This window comes from Pongo pygmaeus, chromosome 5 (assembly GCF_028885625.2).
Source record: "Pongo pygmaeus isolate AG05252 chromosome 5, NHGRI_mPonPyg2-v2.0_pri, whole genome shotgun sequence".
In the NCBI taxonomy this organism is placed as follows: domain Eukaryota; kingdom Metazoa; phylum Chordata; class Mammalia; order Primates; family Hominidae; genus Pongo; species Pongo pygmaeus.
The window spans coordinates 83,500,688-83,523,296 of NC_072378.2; the positions used below are offsets into that span (position 1 = coordinate 83,500,688).

Genomic DNA, 22,609 nt, shown 5'->3' on the forward strand with positions numbered 1-22,609 from the left:
TATACACAGATCATAATGGTAGCTAGCATCCAAAAAGAGAGGCAACAATTTATTACATGCCTCCAGATAGAGTAACATTACCTATGAAATAGTCTTGTCAAAAAGATTTGAACCTGTGTCTGATCAAGCCTCTAGATCCATTTATTAAGTTACGGAAAATATGAGGATGTAAAGACATACTATTAAGGAATACCACAGGGATGTAGAAAAATGAAGGTTTTAGGAGACTCAACAAAACTCTGATTTTTGTCAACAAATTGCAGGATGGAGTGGGGGTCTGGGGGATCTTATAGATCAAAGGATGCCTAAAAGACTTAACAGCCAGTCATAATGAGTAAATTTTAATTGGATATTGATTGCAACTGTTTTTTAAAATTATGACATTTATGAGCTAGTTGAAAATGTGAGCACTGCTTAGATATTTCATGATATTTAGGAGTTACTAATCACTAATTTTTTAAGAAGTGATAGTGTTTTTTTATTAAAAAAAAAACTGCATAGTGAATGGGGAAAATGAAAAAGTATCATGATTATGGTGGTAAACTGCTCTTATTTCTTCATTTTAAAGCATTTTCCCTAAGAAACATGTGCTTTTTTATTTGTTTTTCAGGTTGCTGCATGATCTCAACTTTTCCAAAAATGAGATCCATAGTTTTACAGCATAATGAAGAGCTGTCATTGTCCTTTATTCAACTAGTTTATCTAAATTTGTGATTGCTTAGGGTTTTTTAAGAGAACATTTTTGTACATAATAAAAGGTTAACTAGAATCCAGCCTTCAGTTTCTTAAATGAAATCAAATGTTCCTTCAGTATAGGTAACTTCTTGGCTTTCTTTTGTACCATAACTTATTTTACTACTGATATTTGACCTGGAAAGTTAATCATGGCAACAAATACATACAGGATTCTTTGTTATGAATCACAAATTTCCTTGCCATTTAAATTATATCACTGTTCTACAATAAGCACTTGTGTTTTATGACATGATAAAGTAAATGATCACTTCGATCATGTTTCTGTGCTGTAAAATGTCTTATTAGCAATACAGATTAAATTTTACCTTGCACTGTTAACTCAGGAAATGATCATTTATGTCCTTGTTATTAATGTTAAAACATAGAATGTTATAACTTATTAAGTGATCCAAACATTTTTTTGTGTGTGTATGGCATTGATGCAGAATAGAATAAAATTATACTTAAGTTCTTTTTAATCCTTGTGGTAGAAATGTGGTTGAATGCAACAATATTGGGCCAGCGTCTCAAGGGGAATTTTAAAAGGCAGCAATAAAATATATTAGAGACATGACACACATGCACCTTTGGACTAGGTGTGTTAACAGAGCTTGAGAGAGGGAACCTTGACGGCTATTTTTATTCTTAGCCAAAAACAAAGACATTAGGAAACAGAATGAAAGTATAGTGTCTAGTTCCACAGCATAAAGTTATTATTTGGTGCTTTGGAATGGGTTGAATTTTAATTCTTTAGTCCATCTAAATCAGCTGGAAAAATGAGGAACATTCTGCCTTGAATGGTTCTTCCCCTGGTTGGCTGCTTTCTCCACAACTGGTGGTTGAGCAGGAAGCCCTCTTAGGTTCTTGCATGTGGGCAACTTATTTTCTCTTCCTGCTGCTTTGTGCAACTGTCAAATACTTTCACAGATTCAGATCAGCAAAGGGTATCAAGGATAGTCATTGTGAGCTTTTCGTGAGGAAACTGTTGAATGCATAGGTAGCTACTGTATAAGCTAACTAGGATTTTTCAGTCTTAGTACAGCTGCAATGTTTTCACAGAAATAGGGGATTGAAAGAGTCTCCAATTTCTCTGTAAATGATTTTGTAAACAGCTAAATCTTTGCTGAATGAATAATATACTCAAGAGGAACACAATATTAATATTCCCCAAATTACAGACACCCAGCTTGTGAAGCTTCCTGTGTGCAAATGGCTGGTTGAACACTATCACTTTTTCCTGTGCCTCTGTCTTCTGTAGCCAATTCCACCATCATCATTATTCACAAAGACAGGAATCTAGCTGTCTGGACTGGTACTGTTCCCCGGTAGCTAACTTTTTCTAGCTTCATGCCTTCCCCCTACTTATTTTTTTCCATCTAAGAGTGAGGTGATTTGGCCCTGTGTCCTCACCCAAATCTCCTCTCAAATTGTAATTCCCACATGTTGAGGGAGGGTCCTGGTGGGAGGTAATTGGATCATGGGAGTGATTGCCCCCATGCTGTTCTCGTGATGGTAAGTGAGTTCTCATGAGATCTGATGGTTTAAAAGTGTGGCACTTCCTCCCCACCTCCTGCTGTCTTATGAAGAAGGTCCTTGCTTCCTCTTTGCTTTCTTCCATAATTGTACGTTTCCTGAGGCCTCCCCAGCCGTGCAGAACTGTGAGTCAATTAAACCTCTTTTCTTCATAGATTACCCAGTCTCAGGTAGTTCTTTAGAGCAGTGTGAAAATGGACTAATATAAAAAGAGACCATATACCACTTTTTTTTAGTTCATTTGCGATGTATCAAATCTAACTTAGCCAACATCTTTCTCATCTTTTCTAAGCCTCTTCTTTTTTCTCTCTCCAGTCCCAAGCAACAGAATCTCCTCTCTATTAGTCGCTATATGTAATGCTTCCTCATTCCTCCTTTTATGTTTTATATTTTAAAATAAATCCATAAGTATCTCCTGGGTAATCTCCACTGACATGATTTTATCAACTTACATGTTAACTCCCAAATGGGAGTGACTAATTTGAGAATCAGCTGAGCTTCAGTTTTCAATATCCATTTACTTCCTGCCTACCACCCCACCATCCACCTAGTAAGCCATTCTAGAACTATTAGGAATCAACATCAATGTCCCCTTCTCCAGTCTGCTCTTCCATACCAGCTAACCCTGTCCTATCATCCCTCAGCTGGATTAGTACAGTAGCTTGATAATTCATCTTCATGCTGCAGTCCTGATCTCCTAAAATTCATTCTCCATTCCAGGGTATTCTAGAAGGACTTGGAGGAAAAAATCCCCTAAGTAGAGCCTCAGTCTTCCAATGAATGCAACCAAATACTGAGGAGCACAGATAGGAGTATAGTTTATCACTGTTATTCTCAAGCAAATAACTCAAAGACTCCTACATCACATATTTGCAATGAAGAAAAAGAATTACACTCAAATTCTTTGCTTGCAAATTCTGCTTTTTTTAAAAAAAAAGTTTATGTATTTTCTGTTGCTGCTAGATCAAATTACTACAAACTTAGTAGCTTAAAACAACACCCATTTATTATCTCACAGTTCCATGGCACAGAAATCTAGGCACAATATGGCTCAACTGGGTCCTCTGCTTAAAGCCTCACAAGGCTGAAATCAGATTGTCAGCTGAGCTGAACTCTTAGCTAGAGGCTGTAAGGGGAAGTCCCTAGATAAGAGTTCTTTCAGCCTCATTAGGTAGATTTCAGTTCCTTGCTGTTGTAGGACTGAGTTCCCCATTTCCTTGCCAGCTGTTAGCTGTAGGCTAGTCTTTATTTCTAGAATCTGCCCACATTCCTTCTCATACTTTCTGTGTGGCCCTCTTCAGCATTAGTAGATGAATCTCATGCTTTCAGTCTCTCTGAATTCCCTTGTGGGCCTCTTCAGCATTGGTAGATGAATCTTATGCTTTCAATCTCTCTGAATTCCCCTTCTGCCATATCTTTCTTGCCCTAGCAAGAGTTCACTGCTTTTAAGATCTCATGTGGTTAGATTGGACCCATCCAGATATCCAGGGTAATCTTCCTATTTTAAAAATCTATAATTTTAGTTATAGCTGTAAAGTCTCTTTTCCTGTATAATATATTCAAAGGTTGCAGCATTTGGGTGTTGACATCTTTGATGGGCACATTTTGTCTACCACAGGCTATAGAAAGAACAGAGAAATTTGTCCAAGATAAGATGATTAGGTTTTGTCTAGATAGGGGCCCTTGCTGTGGGCCCTCAGTTTTTACTTTAATGTAACAGAACATGAGAGGAGCTTTGACACCCCAAAAGAGTCAACTTCATTATGCTGGCAAAGGCATGGGTACAACCTGCTTTGTGATCTATCTTCTGAACCACACAAGCTTGTCCTGAACCAGGTTGGGGCTGAGTCTGTTGATAACAGACCCCCATTTTTGGGCAGAAAAAAACAGATTCTGTATGATCTACAGTATTTAAAATTGTAGCAAATAAATTATAAAGGAAAAATGGAATCTCAACTAGTTACTCTCTTGGTGTCTTTCAACATTGGTTTTATTGTGAAGTCATCTTCACCCAGCATTGCAAGTTTAGCAGACCTCAAAACAGAATGCCAGAGTAATCTTAAAATTCAAAAATGAGTTTACTTTCTTTGTTAAAGTTCTCTTTTGATGCATAGCCCGCATTCATGGAACGGAAGCCTTATCTTGGGTGCAGCATTATACATAGAGTTAAAATGTGGAAACAACCCAAACATCCTGATATGGTTTGGCTCTGTGTCACCACCCAAATCTCATCTTGAATTGTACTCTCATAATTCCTGTGTGTTGTGGGAGGGACCCAGTGGGAGATAATTTGAATCATGGGGGCAGTTTCCCTCATACTGTTCTCATGGTAGTGAATAACTCTCACAAGACCTGGTGGTTTTATCAGGGGTTTCCGCTTTTGCATCTTACGCATTTTCTCTTGCGGCTGCCATGTAAGAAGTGCCTTTCACCTCCTGCCATGATTCTGAGGCCTCCCCGGCCATGTGGAACTGTAAGTCCAATTAAACCTCTTTTTTTTCCCAGTCTCAGGTAAGTCTTTTATCAGCAGCATGAAAATGGACTAATATAGTAAATTGGTACCAGTAGAGCAGGGTGTTGCTGCAAAGATACCAGGAAATGTGGAAGCAACTTTGGAACTTGGTAACAGGCAGAGATTGGAACAGTTTGGAGGGCTCAGAAGAAGACAGGAAAATGGGAAAGTTTGGAACTTCCTTGAGACTTGTTGAATGTCTTTGACAAAAATAATGATATGGACAATGAAATCTAGGCTGAGGTGGCCTCAGGTGGAGATGAGGAACCTGTTGAGAATTGGAGCAAAGGTGACTCTTGTTATGATTTAACAAAGAGACTGGCGGCATTTTGTCCCTGCCCAGGAGATTTGTGGAACTCTGAACTTGAGAGAGATGATTAAGGGTATCTGGTGGAAGAAATTTCTAAGCAGCAAAGCATTCAAGAGGTGACTCAAGTGTTGTTAAAGGCATTCAGTTTTAAAAGGGAAGCAGAGCATTAAAGTTCAGAAAATTAGCAGCTTGACAATACGATAGAAAAGAAAATCCTGTTTTCTGAGGAGAAATTCAAGCTGGCTGTAGATATTTGCATAAGTAACAAGGAGCTGAATGTTAATTTCCAAAACAATGGGGAAAATGTCTCCAGGACATGTCAGAGACATTTGTGGCAGCCTCTTCTATCACAGACCTGGAGGTCTAGGAGGAAAAAATGGTAAAAATGGTTTTGTGGGCAAGGCCTAGGGTCCTTGTGCTGTGTGCAGTCTAAGGACTTGGTGCCCTGTTTCCTAGCCACTCCAGCCATGGCTGAAAGGGGCCAAAATAAAGCTCAGGCCATGGCTTCAGAGGGTGAAAGCCTTAAGCCTTGGCAACTTCCATGTGATGTTGAGCATGTGAGTGTGCAGAAGTCAAGAAATGGGGTTTGGGAACCTCTGCCTAGATTTCAGAAGATGTATGGAAATGCCTGGATGCCCAGGCAGAAGTTTGCTGCAGGGGCAGGGCTATCATGGAGAACCTCTGCTAGGGCAGTGCAGAAGGGAAATGTGGGGTTGGAGCCCCCTCACAGAGTCCCTACTGGGACACCGCCTGGTGGAGCTGTGAGAAGAGGACCACTGTCCTCCAGACCCCAGAATGGTAGATCGACTTACAACTTGTACCAGGTGCCTGGAAAAGCTGCAGACACTCAACACCAGCCCATGAAAGCAGCCAGGATGGAGGCTGTACCCTGAAAGCCACAGGGCCAGAGCTGCCCAAGACCATGGGAACCCACCTCTTGCATCAGTGTGACCTGGATGTGAGACCTGGAGTCAAAGGTGATCATTTTGGAGCTTTAAAATTTGACTGCCCCGCTGGATTTTGGACTTGCATGGGCCAAAACAAAACCCCTTTTGTTTTGGCCAATTTCTCCCCTTTGGAATGGCTGTATTTACCCAATACCTGTACCCTCATTGTATCTAGGCAGTAACTAGCTTGCTTTTGATTTTACAGGCTCATAAGTGGAAGGGACTTGCCTTGTCTCAGATGAGACTTTTGAACTGTGGACTTTTGGGTTAATGCTGAAATGAGTTAAGACTTTGGGGTACTGTTGGGAATGCATGATTGGTTTTGAAATGTGAGGACATAAGATTTGGAGGGGCCAGGGGTGGGATGATATGGTTTGGCTCTGTGTCCCCACCCAAATTTCATCTTGAATTGTACTCCCATAATTCCCATGTGTTGTACGTGGGACCTGGTGGAAGATAATTTGAATCATGGGGGTGATTTCCCCCATACTGTTCTCATGGTAGAGAATAAGCCTCATGAGATCTGATGGTTTTATCAGGGGGTTCCGCTTTTGCATCTTACTCATTTCTCTTGCTGCCACCCTGTAAGAAGTATCTTTAACCTACCGCCATGATTCTGAGGCCTCCCCAGCCGTGTGGAACTGTAAGTCCAATTAAACCTCTTTTTCTTGGTTTATTGGTTTAATCTCTTGGGTATGTCTTTATCAGCAGTGATTCTATTCCCATGAAATGTCTAGAACAGGCAAATCTATGAGACATAAAGTAATTAAGTGGCTGCTCAGGAGATACAGGGATAGGGGATAATAACTAAAGGGTTGGGAGGGTGTTTTTGAAATGCTAAAATATTCTAAAGTTGACTGTGGTTATGGTTGCACATACTTATGAATATACCTAAAAATGTTGAATTGTACATTTTAAGTAGATGAATTTTATCTAATTTGAACCATATCTCAGTAAAGATATAAAAATGTTTTTGGATACTAAGACTAAACTAGAAAGAACACAAGAGGAAATACATATTATATAAGAAGAAAAGAGTAAAAAGAATGTAAATCTTTAAAAAAAATAAAAATAAGAAAAGGAGGCCCATGTGTGGTGGCTCATGCCTGTAATCCCAGCACTTTGGGAGGCCGAGGCGGGTGGATCACCTGAGGTTGGGAGTTTGAGACCAGCCTGACCAACATGGAGAAACCGTGTCTCTACTAAAAATACAAAATTAGCCAGGTGTGGTAGCATATGCCTGTAATCCCTGCTACTTGGGAGGCTGAGGCAGGATAATTGCCTGAACCTGGGAGGCGGAGGTTGCGGTGAGCAGAGATTGCACCTTTGCACTCCAGCCTGGGCAACAAGAGTGAAACTCCATCTCAAAAAATAAAACAAATAAAAAGGATTCTAGAGGAAGTAGTAAATAGTGAAGATAGGCAAAGAATATCCAACATATGAATAATAGTAGTCCTTAAAGACAAAAATCAAAGGAAAAGAATACTAAAAACTCTACTTAATGAAAAATCATCCTGAAATTAACAAAAAAAAATTGAAATTAATGTTGAAAGAGCACCAGAGAGTATACATCCAAAAAGACCAACATTAATATAAATTTTAGTAAAATTACTGAACCATAAAAAGTAAATGCCTTTAGTTATCTAAACAAAAACTAATTACTTAAAAGGGAAAGAAAATTAGATCATCACCAGACTTTTCAACAGCATTGTCTTATGCCTTAAGAAAGTGTTGTACCACATTTGATATCCTGATGGAAAAAAATGTGAGCCAAGGATTTTACACCCAACAAAACTTAATGGTGAATATAAAGGCATAAACCAGTATAGAATGCAAAAACTTGGGAAATATTGTTTTCCAAAGCCTTTCCTAAGTAATCTATAAAAGAACAAGCTTTAAACAACCAGAAAGACTAGAGAGTCATCAATAAAAGGATTGGAGAACATTAAACTTGTAGAACTAAAACAAAATGAGGGTTAAAAAAGAAAGAGTATAGATATATGCTAAACTATTTCCGTAGTTTTGGCAGTGGTTGTATTAGTATTGTTATTCTGAAGATGTGAAATAATGCAAATGCATAATAAAAAATGTCATGTGGTCTCCAGTCTCTCTGTATTTTCCATTTAAATATTTCTGGGGTGAAGTGGATTAAAATTAGCTCTGCTGATCAAACTATTACTAAACTTTGAGAAGAATTTTCACTAAGTTAAACTCCTAGAGAACTGGGCTGTGAGATGGAATCAAAGGTTCACAATACTACCTCCCTCATGGTTTAGTCAGACCACAAAAGATCTTTCCTATTTTTTTTTTCTTAGACAGAGTTTCACTCTTTTTGCCCAGGCTGGAGTGCAATGGCACAATCTCGGCTCACTGCAACCTCTGTCTCCTGGGTTCAAGTGATTCTTCTACCTCAGTCTCCTGAGTAGCTGGGATTACAGGCATGCGCTATGATGCCCAGCTAATTTTGTATTTTAGTAGGGACAGGATTTCACCATGTTGGCCAGGCTGGTCTCGAACTCCTGACCTCAGGTGATCCACCCGCCTCAGCCTCCCAAAGTGTTCGGATTATGGGCATGAGCCACCGCGCCAGGCCACAAGATCTTTCCAAAGGAGCAAATGGCAATTTCACTCTTCTTTGTGAGACTGATTTTTAAGGCAATCACAGTTTCTGTCTTATCCACTAGTACTTCACTCTACACCTAAAGATTGTTAACTCCCCAAAATAATTGTATATGAACCAGGTGGAAGACTATCAGAAGCAACATGAGTCCTGGAAGGTGTAATTTCCATAAGTAAAGTTCTCTGAGGGGGAACAGGAACAAGAGGGTTATTAGCAGTTTATGCTAAGGGTTTACAACATTCATGCTTTCAGTTTTTTTCAGAATGTGAGAAAACCAGGCTTGAGAAAATCATATCTTAGATAATCCATGCTAGGAAAAAAACAAGTAAACACTGGGAATTGAGTTAGGAGTTGTGCACATGAACCATCTAGGTATACATCTGAAAAGGAATTAGAACAGCACCCAAACAGGCAAAGAATAGGGCCAAAGACAGTTTATATACCTATCTGTTGAGAAGATCAGGGCAAGGTTACTCCTCATTCAAAACTGAGCAAATTTTAAAAATCCAAAATAGGATTTATTCTAGCATAATACAAAAATATAAGGAAAGGAGGAATATCATTCCAAGGATCCTAGAGGAAGAGCAAAGCTATTTTCATTGGTTTTACTTTGCACTTGTCTGATGTCTAACCAAGTTGAACATGTTAACACATGCTCATTGGCTATTGGTGTATTGTCTTCTGTAGGGCATCTATTTAATCTTTTGCCCGTTTTTAATTGGGTTGTTTTCATATTGAGTTGTAAGCTTTATGTATTCTGGATACAAGACCTTGGTCAGATATGTTTTGTGAACATTTTCTTCGAATTTGCGATAAATCTTATGTGCATTTTTGCAGTTGTTAGTGCTTAGTTCAAGAATGAGCTTAGAGAAATATGTCAATTTAAGTTTGATCAAAATAAAAATGTAAAATAAGTAATAGTACATGCAGCAACTGTGAAGCTGATGTGTGAATAACTGAAACAAGGAAGAACTCCAGTGGCAGAGTGGGGAGAACTTTTGGAGCAGATAGACCTAAAAGGCAAGCAATTAATGACAAACAGGGCCATGAAGAGACACCTTCAAGTTTGGTCCAATAATATGCACATTAAATCATGAAAGCCATAATTCTAGCCATGAAGGCAAAGAACATACAGACATTGCATAAGCTTGGCTAGGTTAGAAGAAACAAACCACTTACATGTTGTTGTACATTTTGTTCATTGCTTTATAAACCAAAAAGTATCTGAGACAGTCTCAATCAATTTGTAAGTTTATTTTGCCAAGGTTAAGGACATGCCCAGAAGAAAAACACACAAAGTCACAGAAACAGTCTGTGGTCTGTGCCTTTCTCCAAAGATGAATTTAAAAGCTTCAATATTTAAAGGGGGAAAGTGGGCTGCGGGGGAAAAAGGGAAGGGATAGTAATCCCCATGTTGCAAGAGAGAAGGAACAGGTAGGGGAATAGTTAATTATGTATTCATCGCATGCTCAGTAAATCAGCACTTTACATAAGATAAGGTGAACATAGAGTAGCTATTTGGAGATATTTATCCTTTTATATGTAGCTATTTGCTTAGGAACAAAAGGAGAGGTAGCATCTTGCATGACACAGCTTTCAGCTTATTTTTTTCCTTTTGGCATAGTGAATTGGGGTCCAAGTTTTTCTTTTCCTTTCACATTTATCCCCCCTTTCATTTTAAAATCTTTCAGCAAAGGCATTTTAAAAGAACTGAGTCTCTGGTCTTGGCTTTTGTCTGATCTCTTATGACTATGACAGTTTATTCGTAGATGGATAGGTCCCATGTTGTTAGGCAAGCTCATTTTTAGTAGGTTGTGAAGTCCCACATCCCATGAAGTAGAATTAGGGGGAGTAAGGGAGAAAGAGAACAGAGAAAAAAGGAGGAAATGAGAAACAAAACAGGGAGGACAATCCTAGAAAACTGATATAGGCCATATTACCCTGAAGTCCATATATCAGTAGGCAGGTATGAAAATGGTTTATGTATATAAATATGTTGCTGTTATTTTCCATTGAAGTTTAAGTTGTCTAACTTCAGTTCACAGGGCTTTAAGAAAAGTGCTGCTTAATTTTTTTTAGTGATTTCAAATCTGGGAAAATGGGGGGAAAAGGAAAAGAAATTGAAAACATTATTTTGGAGATTTATAGCTACAAAAAATTTAGGATTCGGTCCAAATTGCAGAAAATAATAAAAATGGAAAAACACTGGACAAGGCTAGAATGTATTAATAATAACAGGTGTACTATAGTTTATTTTTAAATGTAATTTTTCTCTCTCCAATTCCCCAATTTTATTAAAGACAAAATGAGAGTAGTACCAATTATTTGTAAAATAAGTTTTAGTCTTATTATACTTGGCTTGATTATTTGCATAAAGTGCAGCAAGAGTCATCATTTGCCATATAGGCTCTCTAAAAAAAATGGCTTTGCTGGACACTTCTCCATAAGAAATCTTTTTAAAAGTCTCAAGCTCAGCCAAGGATTTATCTGTGCCCACAGATAACTGAATGAATTGGGTTAATTCCTCTCTTTTTGAGGTCCCAAGAAAACCTGGGGTTCCTGGACCTGTCAGAAAGTGACATTCCTTACTTACCAGAAGTTAGAACCCTGTAAAGGACAAGGTATGAGGCCAGCCTTTCCAAGGGGCTCTTATCAATTCCATAAGTCAGCCTCATTTTCTCAAGGCCATCTGAAACTATGTCATTCCAGTCAAAAGCTTCATAAAATAACCATGTCTCCAGTTGTGTCTTGTTATGAAATAAATTCTTATTGAACTTATGCAAATAACTATATTACCATAAGTTAAGAATACTGACAAATAGTTTCCAAATTTTGGAGAAATTAGGTAGAAAGAAATTATGTTTTAAATCTTGCTCATTAGAGTATACTTTGCTCAATTTTTAAAAGCTATAAATAGCTTAAAAGAAGAGAAAGTTTTCTTGACTCTGACAAAAGAATCAGCAAATGTTTTGAACAAGTCATAAAATAGTATTTCAATATTCTATTCAGTCCTGTTCTGCTTGATATTGGATCAGTAAACTTCATGAATACATTCGGCTCTCCATAAAAGTTCTGGAAGTTTTTCATTCTATTCCAATGGCACAATTTCTTTATCTTTTTTTTTTTAAGACGGAATTTCACTTTTGTTGCCCAGATGGGAGTGCAATGGCTTGATCTCAGCTCACTGCAACCTCTGCTTCCTGGGTTCAAGTGATTCTCCTGCCTCAGCCTCATGAGTAGCTGGGATTACAGGCGCCCACCACCATGGCTGGCTAATTTTTGTATTTTTAGTAGAGATGGGGTTTCACCATGTTGGCCAGGCTGGTCTCGAACTCCTAACCTCAGGTGATCCACCTGCCTCGGCCTCCCAAAGTGCTGGGATTACAGGTGTGACTTACCATTCCTGGCCCAATGGCATAATTTCTAAATTTATCTGAAACCTATATTTAATAATACTCCTCAGAGTTCTATAGCTGATTATAAACCACCCTATAAAAGGATCAAAGTAAGACAACAATTGTGAATGACAAAAGTCTTAGCCATAGTTAAAGATACAACTGACAAGGAAATTTTGTTATTTCTGTGTCAATTTTACATAACAATCATTATTACTACTGATAATATATACTAAGACTACCAGAATCACAGGAATCTCATATAATTTTGGAACACCTACTAAAAGCATGTTTATGTAAATATAATCTAAAGAAGATTAAACACCATTTCATATTTGGCAATAATTCCTGTATGATTTTATGATACCAAATAAGCCAAATATGTCTCTTTTGGATTTCAGGGGGCCTAATATCAAAAAAGTAATGAGGTCAAAAAGATTGAATTTAGAATTTGATTTTGGAAAGTTTTTCAAAAAACAAAAGTTTAAAACACTTGATATCACAAAACAGGATCACAGGTCATTGTAAAATAAGTCATTCATTTAGCCAAAGTAATAATTCAAAGATTTGGGGAAAAGAAAGCAAAAACTTTTAGAGAGAGGAGACTTACTTTCCCAAATTATAACCCTAAGAAAGACAGCATGAGGCCAATTAAATCTGTCTCTCAAATCTTATAAAAAAACTATTAAACTTTAATCATCTTGACCGTAATATATAATTTCTATAAACATTTTTATAACCTGTTTTTTATTAAAAAGTCAGTTAATGCTCCAAGAAAACCCTGTTAATCTGACACAGGTGCCCAGATGCTAATCTTTCATCAGTGTGCCTTTGATATTAATGTTTAATGCATAGAGAAACTCTGAACTAATGTTCTTTCTCAAAATCGGCCCTTACAATCTCACACACCCACCACTTCTGTGATAGTCCCTGGGCCTAGAGGAGTTGAATAGTTTTCATTTATGGCACTGTGTCTTACGAATGTACTTTATTTGATTGTCATCTTCTCCCAAATCTGAAGATGATAATTTAACTGCTGTCACTGTTTAAGATTTAGCAGGACTTGGTGTCCTTTTTAGATCTAGGAGTCAAAGCCCTATAACTTAACAGCATGAGGACTTTAAAAGCAATACAGAAAGTTATATGGATGTAATAAACTTATTTTTTAATCTCAATTTTCTAGGCAAATAAAAAATTTACTAACAATGACATAGGAATTATTTCAATAAAACATAAAATCTGTTAGGCTGGTTACCAAAAGGAAAAAAAAAAGAACTTCTGCAGTGTGATTGCTTTTCGTTATGGGGAGTCTGTTTGGATAATCTGCAAGTCAAAATGAATGAAGATGGTACTTGAATTAGTTAGACATAGGAAGAGTGTATCCTGGGTCATAAGTGAAAGTTTTTGATTTCATAAAGTCAAGAGCCCAGAATGTTATGTTAGAAGAAAACATTTCCTTTAGAACTTTAAGATAAAACGTTTTTAGCAGCAGGACAACATCAGTTAGAACCTAAGGAAAAAAAGTTACAGGAGCTGATGAAAGAGTTGAAGAAGAAAGTTATTATCTCAGGCCTTCTCAAAGGGTAAACAAAGCTAAACACAGTGAGATGCAATAAAAGAACTTTTGGGTTTAAAAAATTAAAATCTCTTGTAATTTTATTAAAAATAAATCAGTACCTTTTAATATCTTTTATTAAGAGTAAATCAATTTCCTTTTAATTATAGCCAACTTGATCACATAGGTTTTTTTCATAAATTCTCTTTTTACAAACCCTATTACAATTTACACAAACCATTTATGACATGTTTGGACTTCCTGTTTTATCCTAAACATTCTTTTTTCTTAAATAACCAGGCATTTTATTTTAGGGCAAAAAATTTATAATACAAAATTGTTTCTCATATAAAATTATATTCCTTTTAATACCTCTTTATATTTACAACTTTCTTGTCATCTCTCTTAATGGTTCCTTTACCTTGTTTTATAAATAACCCTTAAATAACCTTTGAAGTAGACAAAAATTATTTTTTTCATAAGGACACATTATTTTTTAGAAAAATGTTTTCCTATAATTTTTTTAAAATATTGGAAATGACCCATTTAATTAATATTATTAATTTAACTTTAGATTCTAAATTATATGACAAGTTTTTTATAAGCATTTATTCCATTATACTTACCTAATCAATTAATTTCTTAATAATTTACCTAGATTCGTTATGAAAACTATGATAATCATGTAAAGTTATTTCCCTAGTATCCATTTATATAGCCTGTGGATTTCAGGTGTTTACCTAAGTAAGAACCTTAAGGTTAAATGAATAGGTGGTGGGGGAGTTGCCAATAATTCAAGATTTAGTTGTTTTAGTTAAACCAATTGAAACCAGCCTTGTTGTCTGGGTTGTCACCCAAAGTTCTTGGTCTCATGGCTGAGGAAATCAAGGACCTGGACACTCCAAAGGTGAAGTTAGAGCAGAATTTTAATAAGCAAAAGGAAGAAAGCTCTCTGGCACCAAGAGGGGTCCTAGAAAAATGGGTTGCCATTTTACAGTGAAATGCAAAGGTTTTTATAGACAAACTGGTGGGGAGGTGTGTTCCATTTATATACTGCACAAAAAAAAAATATCAGGACTAGGTGTTTCATTTGCATATGGCACAAATTTCTGACAGTCTTCACCCCAACCTTTCTAGTGCACATGTGGGCTCCTTAGTCTGAGTTACTCCATCTCACTTATCTCTTCCTACTGCGTATGTGTGGGAAAAAAAAAAGAGGAGAGGGTCAGAACCCTCTGTGGTGGATGTGCCTGGTCCAGGGTCGCTCTTCTTATCAGTACTGCTGCAGGCACTTCCCCTGTGCAAGCCTCCTTGTCTGAGCATTTCCAAGAAGGGAGAGGAGTGTGCTCTACTGGGGCTCAATATATATCAGCAAAACTTGTTGATTACATACGAGGTCCCATTCTGTGTTAGAACTTGCCTTCCTTATCTGTGTTTGCAGCCTGATCTTTCAGGCTGCTCTTTGCTAAAAGAGAAATGACTTGTTGGGCTGCTTTTTGTTAGAAGAGAAGCTGCTTTTTGTTGGAAGGGAATTCTACTGAGGACTCTTGCCCTAACTATCTGCCTAGTTGATTTCTTTCTCTCTTCTCTCTCACAATAATATTAAATTTCTTAGTTATCAAAAAATTATACAAGATAAAATTCTCTTTTGGGCTACATTTACAGCTTTATAACTCATGCTAAATCTTGACACCTCATAATATTTAGCAGAGATAAATAGAAAACTTCCTAGCTAATAAATCTAAACAATAATGTAGGCTGACAATTCTGAAGACGTTTCTAATTTTATTTTACCAATAACTTTAAAGCCAGCTTGTTTATTAGCAATTTACTTATGTCACGTGAACTTGCAAAGCATTTTGGCTCATTTACTTAATTCCTGAGTAGTCCTTTATTTCTAATCCAATTTGGTACCTTGTGGCCACAACACATAACAAAACACATGTATGTACACCTTAACTCACCTAAGCATGCATACACATATGTACAGATAAACACATCTAAGCACATATACATACTCGTACAAATAAAGATCCTATAGCTTTTACTTCAGAACTCTACCCATGAGATATTAATACAAACTTACCAGTTTACCACAAATGGTTGGATGCAAATAGTGGTTTTTGTCTCAACACCAGTAGAAAGGTCCTTTAAATTGGAAAAAAAAAAAAAAAGTACCTTTTCTTAAGCAAAAATCACATCCTCATTGTTTTTTTGCAAACTTCACCAAAACCACATCTTATTCTCCTACTATTCTCTCAGTAACCCTAATTCCCAGGGAAAACATAGGATTACTTAATTTAACATAACGTGACCTTAAGATTTTAAATTGCTGGAGAAAATTTTGAGACTAAATTAACCAAATTAATCTTACCAAAGATGACTAAAGTCATGTGAACTGAAAAGCCTCTGAGCTAGCTTCTATTAGTCTGAGAAATGTTTACTTTTCTTTAAGCCAACTAATTAGATGTCTTTCATATAATTGGTACTGAAATATTTTCACATGACACATATGAACATACAGACAACAGACTCAGAGGCAGATCTTATAGATTTAAAATTTTTCATTTGCCTGTATTCAAAAATTCTCCTTTCCCTACTTTAGACTATTAACCTCTTCATTATCTGTTCCATGTCCTAAATAATTGTTAACTAGGTAATTCTAAATTTGCATCTCCAAAGATATGAATTATGTGAAACAAGTATGTAAACTTTAAGCTATTGTCTTACCCCTAGTTAAAGTTCCTAATGGCTTAGGTGCAGAGACAGATATGCCCTTACAAAATAGAAATTTTCTTTAAAGGTGGTATTTTCAACTTAGCTGCTTAATTAGGTTACTGGCTTTAGGGTACAGGCCTTTAAGGAATGGGGCGAAGAAAGTATGCAGGATTTTTTTTTTTTTTTAATTATTATACTTTAGGTTTTATGGTACATGTGCGCAATGTGCAAGTAAGTTACATATGTATACATGTGCCATGCTGGTGCGCTGCACCCACTAACTCGTCATCTAGCATCAGGTATATCTCCCAATGCTATCCCTCCCCCCTCCCCCCACCCCACAACAGTCCCCGAAGTGTGATGTTCCCCTTCCTGTGTCCATGTGTTCTCATTGTTCAATTCCCACCTATGAGTGAGAATATGCGGTGTTTGGTTTTTTGTTCTTGCGATAGTTTACTGAGAATGATGATTTTCTTATCTAAACATTAAAAACAGAAAGAGTAGTCGTCCCCTATAGTAATGACCATTTCCTGTAAACTGCCCTCAGCCACCCCAACATTGTAGCTCTCATGCAGCATTACACACACCAAAAGCAAATACTCTCACAGTGCAAGGTGATCTCTGGTACTCCCAAAAGCCAAAGAAATCAGGTAATGCAATACAAGAAAGCAGAGCTTTAGACCTGAGAAGAATCAGCATATGACTCTTAAAACTCCACAGCGAAAGCAGAACAGCTCAAAAAGGGGTGAGTGGCACCTTAATTCTGAGTTCTTTAAGGGGTCTGAGTCATTAGACGCCTTCTCTATTTTTTTCCACTGGGTACTGAAGATGGCAAAAGGAGAAGGAGATGTTAGATATGAGTTCTAAATTTCTTTTCAAAGAATCAATATGTCAGTATGTTCAATTCTTTGCCTTCTACTTTTAAACTTAACTTCCTCATAAAGCAATCTTTTTCGATTACCTGCTCAACCCTGACTCATTTCAATCACCTGTTCCACCCTGACTCACTCAGTTTACCTGCTCCACCCTGACTCATTCTGATTACCTGCCACCTGCTCCACTCTGACTCATTCTCCACCCTGCATAACCATTTTTCCCGCCAAACCACTCACCCCGTCACTCTCTTTAAATTAGCCAATTAGAATTAGTTTATCCTGTGCAGTCTAACCCTAGCCAGTAGGGGAACAACACAGCAGCAGGGGCCACGTGCGTCAGGGATAAGAACCCCTTCCCCTCCCTTGTCCAAGTGTGCGCTCACCATTGCTCCACTCTTCTATAGAAGTACCTTGCCTTGCTGAGAATTAAAAAGAAAATATTATATTCTAGTGCTATTTCTTTTGCGGCACCAAAACTTTATAACAGACAAATAGAGTAGAAGAAAAGTAAATGAGAGGACAATTTTTAAAGAAAGGAAGTGAACAGAGAAACCAAATGCGTGCCTTTTTTTTCTTTTTTGCAGCTGCATGGAATTTTAGTGAATCCGGAGGCCTTGTTCCCCATTATTTGGAATTCTCATTCAAATTTGACCAAGTCAGGTAGAGTTAATCAAATCTGATGGAAGAAAACCAAAATAACAAAACAAATATGATTACTGAGGACTTTTAATGGTAAGGAGAAATTAAGACCAGTTATTTGTCAATCTTAAATTTCAGTCACTAAGGAGAATTTTCAAGATGAAACTCCAATTGAGCTGCTTACCTAGGAATGAGGCTCAGGCTGAACACTGCTGTCTACCATCTATGAAGCAGGAAAAAACTCAAACTCAGTTTCTCTGTTGGAAGGCAGCAGAAACTCCAGAAAGGAGTTGCTGGCCATCCATCATCATGGAAACAGGAAAACTAATCTTCCTTGTTGGAAGTGAGTAAAACTCCAGGAAAGGAGTTATAAAGCAAAATGAACCTTAGACCTCAACCAAATTTGGGGAGAGCAATGATTCTCTGAAGGGACCTCCCAGACCTCAGCAAATTGTATTACTGGTTAGAGCAATAAAGATAGGCCAAGCTCGTACCAAGCACGGATAGATTTGTCAAAGATCAGGCCACCTCGTCTCTTCCATTGGCCACTAGTTTATAAACCAAAGAGTATCTGAGACAGGTCTCAATCAATTCAGAAGTTTATTTTGCCAAGGTTAAAGACATGCCGGGAAGAAAATAACATGGACCCACAGGAACAGTCTGTGGTCTGAGTCTTTCTCCAAAGATAACTTTGAGGGCTTCAATATTTAAAGGGAAAATGTAGGCTGGAGGGGAGAGGGGTAGGGTATAGTAATCCCTATGGTGTAAGAGAAAAGGAGCGGGTACAGGAATAGTCAATTATGTATTCATCTCATGCTCAATAAATTGGCACTTTACATAAGATAAGCTACCTCTGGAATTATTTAACTTTTTATCTCTAGCTATCTGCTTAGGAACAAAAGGAAAGGCGGCTTCTTGCATGACTCAGCTTTCAGCTTCATTTGTTCCTTTTGGCATAATGAATTGGGGTCCCAAGTTCTTATTTTTCTTTCACAGCTTTATATCAACTGGGAACTTGGAAGTAAAGCTAAAAATGTGTTGGCAACTTTCTTTTTCAAATTCAGAGTTTATGTTCTGACACACGATTTTCTAATTAGCCCTCTTAGGCCATGGTAATTGGAACAGCAAGGGGACTGTTTTTATTGTAGTGTCTACATCTACACAGTCAGCCTGGGTAGATGTCCTTAAAATAAGCAAGAAGAGTAGACGGAGATGAAATTGGAGAGACAGAGAGAAAGAGAGAGAGAGAGAGACAATGCTGCATTACAATTCTATTTCCTCATTTAAAACATGCTGAGAAAAGCAGTTATTTGTGCTCTGCAATTGCTCTTTAAACATGTGTAAAGGAAAAGCCTGAAATTTTTAGTAAAATGCATCCAAGTGTTTGTTAGGCTGAGGGTTTCCACATTCTGAGCAAGTTATTTTATTTATACAAGAATTGTCACAGGCAATTATCAGAATAGCCACCTACTTGAGGAAAAAAATCACAGAAAATCATTACACAACATCTAGGTTTTGTTACATTTCATATATTTTGTGGTATTTTTTAATATACGTACTGGTCATATTTTAAAATATTGAATTTATTATTCTAAACTGTGAGGTGGAAATTCTGCACAGTAAACCATTAGAAGAAAGTATGCTCTCCCTCATCTAGTTAGGAAGTGGCAAAGGAAACCAAGGACAGGGTTTCCTGCACTCAACATAGTTTCAGGAAGACTACAGATTTAAAAGTACTATGAGAAAGTGCCACCTGTGCACTCAGTAATAAAACCCTGGAGCTCTGTCCTCTTGTGCCAGAATGATTCTCTCAGATAACTACCAGTTCCCTCAGGCCCCAACATACAAGCTTGGGCTGCAGAGGAAGGCCTTACATTTGTGCACGAGGTGTTCTGTGAGATGTAGAGTAACATTCTTGGAGGTGTGTTCACAACTAAATATTCTATTTTTTGTTCTCTTGACCATTAAATCTTAAATAATAATGGCTAATATTTATATAGTGCTTTTTTAATTTTTAATTTTTATGGGTACATAGTAGGTGTATGTATTTATGGGATATATAAGGTATTTTGATACAGGCATACAATATGTAATCATCCCCTCAGGGTAAATGGAATATCTGTCACCTCCAGCATTTATCCTTTGTGTTACAAACAATTTAATTACACTCTTAGTTATTTTTAAATGTACAATTATTATTGACTGTAGTAAACCTGTTGTGCTATAAAACACTAGGTCTTATTCATTTTTTTCTATTTTTTGTACCCATTAACCATCCTCACTTCCTTCCAATCTTCCCACTACCCTTCCCAACCTATGGTAACCATCCTTCTTCTCTCTATCTCCAGGAGTTCAATTGTTTTAATTTTTTAGCTCTCACAAATAAGTGAGAACGTGCAAAGTTTGTCTTTCTGTGTCTGGCTTATTTCACTTAACATAATGACCACCAGTTCCATCTATATTGTTGCAAATGATGGGGTCTTCTTCTTTTTTTATGGCTGAATAGTACTCCATCATGTACATGTACCACATTTTCTTTGTCCATTTGTCTGCTGATGGACACTTAAGTGGGTTCCAAATCTTGGCTATTGCAAATAGTGCTTTAATAAACATGGGAGTGCAGATATCTCTTTAATATCCTGATTTCATTTTTGGGGGGGTATTACTAGTAGTGGGATTGTTGGATCATATGGTAGCTCTATTTTTAGTTGTTTAAGGGACCTCTAAACTATTTTCTAGTAGTTTTAGTAATTTACATTCCCACCAACAGTGTACAAGAGTTCCCTTTTCTCCATATCTTCAACAGCATTTGTTATTGTCTGTCTTTTGGATAAAAGCCATTTTAACTGGGGTGAGATGACATCTCATTGCAGTTTAAATTTGTACTTCTCTGATGATCAGTGATGTTGAGCACCATTTCATATAACTGTTTGCTATTAGCATGTCATCTTTTGAAAAATGTCTATTCAAATATTTTGCCCATTTTTAAATCAGATTATTAGATTCTTTTTCTATTGAGTTGTTTGTGCTTGTTATTTATTCTGGTTATTACTCCCTTGTCAAATGGGCAATTTGCAAATATTTTCTCCCATTGTGTGGGTTGTCTCTTCATTTTATTGTTTCCTTCACTCTGCAGAATCTTTTTAACTTGATGTGATTCCATTTATCCATTTTTGCTTTGGTTGTCTGTGCTTGTGGGCATTACTTAAGAAAATTTTTCCCCAGATCAATTTCCTGGAGATTTTCTCCAGTGTTTTCTTGTAGGAGTTTCTTTGTATAAGGTTTTATATTTCAATCTTTAATCATTTTATTTTCGTAAATGGCAAGAGATAAGTGTTTACTTTCATTCTTCCACATATGGATATCTAGTTTCCCCAGCACCATTTATTGAGACCGTCCTTTCCTCAATGTATGTTTTTGGAGCCTTTGTCAAAAATGGGTTCACTGAAGATGTATAGATTTGTTTCAGGGTTCTCTATTCACTTCATTGGTTTCTGCTTCATTGGTTTATGTGTCTGTTTCTATGCCAGTACCATGCTGTTTTGGTTACTATAGCTCTGTAGTATAATTTGAATTGGTAAAGTGATTCCTACAGTTTTGTTCTTTTTGCTCAGAATGGTTTTGGCTATCCTGGATCTTTTGTGGTTCCTTAAAATTTTTCAGATTGTTTCTTTTACTTTGTGAGGAATGTCATTGGTATTTTGATAAGGATTGCATAGAATCTCTAGATTGGTTTGGGTAGTATGGACATTTAAATAAAATTGGTTCTTCCAATCTATGAACTAGGAATATCTCTCCATTTTTTTGTGTGACCTCTTCAATTTCTTTCACCAGTGTTTTATAATTTTTATTGTGGAAATATTTCACTTCTTTGGTTAAATCAGTTCCTAGGTATTTAATTTTCTTTGCAGCTATTGTAAGAAAAACTGATTAAGGTTGGACAGATTTGTCTGTAAAGTTTTATTAAAGATTGGGGTTGACATTAAGAGTACACTAATGCAAGGGTGAAATTTGGCTTTCTGTCTTGAACAAGATTTTCATCTAATATTAAAGGATAATGAAAGATTTTTGCTTGCCTTTTAAATAAACTACAGGAAAAAGAAGGGAAAGACAAGAGACAGATTGGAAAGCTAAATGTTCCCTCTATCAATAAGTAGAAGTTTTTGCCGTTTTGAAGTTTTTGAGTCATTATTTTGGCAAAATAAATGATTTATGGTGACCTGGAATTCTATTTTATAATATCAAGTGTTTGAAATCTTTAACATATTTTACAGGTTTCCCAAAATCAAATTTCAGCTTCAGAATTGTCTTTTCCAACCTCTAACTTTGGGATACTACAGAGGGCCCCTGAAGCATGCAAAAGATAGGTAAACAGGATTATTTGACATGTTAAGTTACATGGGAAGTATTGTCAACATAAAAAATAATGTTTACTTTTCTTCAGGTTATATTTTAGTGAATGTTAATATATGTTCCAAAATTGTATGGGATTTCTAAAATTCTAATATGACTAAATATATACTATCAATCATAATTACGGTTATCGTATTAGTCCATTTTCATGCTGCTGATGAGGACATACCTGAGACTGGGCAATTTACAAAAGAAAGAGGTTTCATTGGACTTACAGCTCCACATGGCTGGGGAAGCCTCACAATCATGGTGGAAGGCAAGAAGGAGCAAGTCCTATCTTACATGGATGGCAGCAGGCAAACAGAGAATGAGGAAGATGCAAAAGTGGAAACTCCAGATAAAACCATCAGATCTTGT

The 22,609-nt window shown here is 36.8% G+C and overlaps 1 protein-coding gene across 6 annotated transcripts in view; it reads left to right on the forward strand.

Moving 5' to 3' along the window:
• The window catches only part of LOC129038376 (cytochrome b5 reductase 4), a 129,211-nt gene that overhangs the window by 104,191 nt on the left and 2,411 nt on the right, over positions 1–22,609 (forward strand). For 2 of the 6 annotated variants that reach the window (XM_063666370.1, XM_063666371.1), the window contains one exon: positions 22,114–22,237. The exons of 2 other annotated variants lie outside the window; for them this stretch is intronic. In XM_063666370.1, the coding sequence (XP_063522440.1) occupies positions 22,114–22,210 (97 nt within the window). In that variant the 3' untranslated portion in view covers positions 22,211–22,237. Of the gene's footprint in view, positions 1–610; positions 1,215–22,113; positions 22,238–22,609 lie in introns of those variants that run through there. 2 more of the 6 variants (XM_054491310.2, XM_054491314.2) reach the window with 1 other exon arrangement.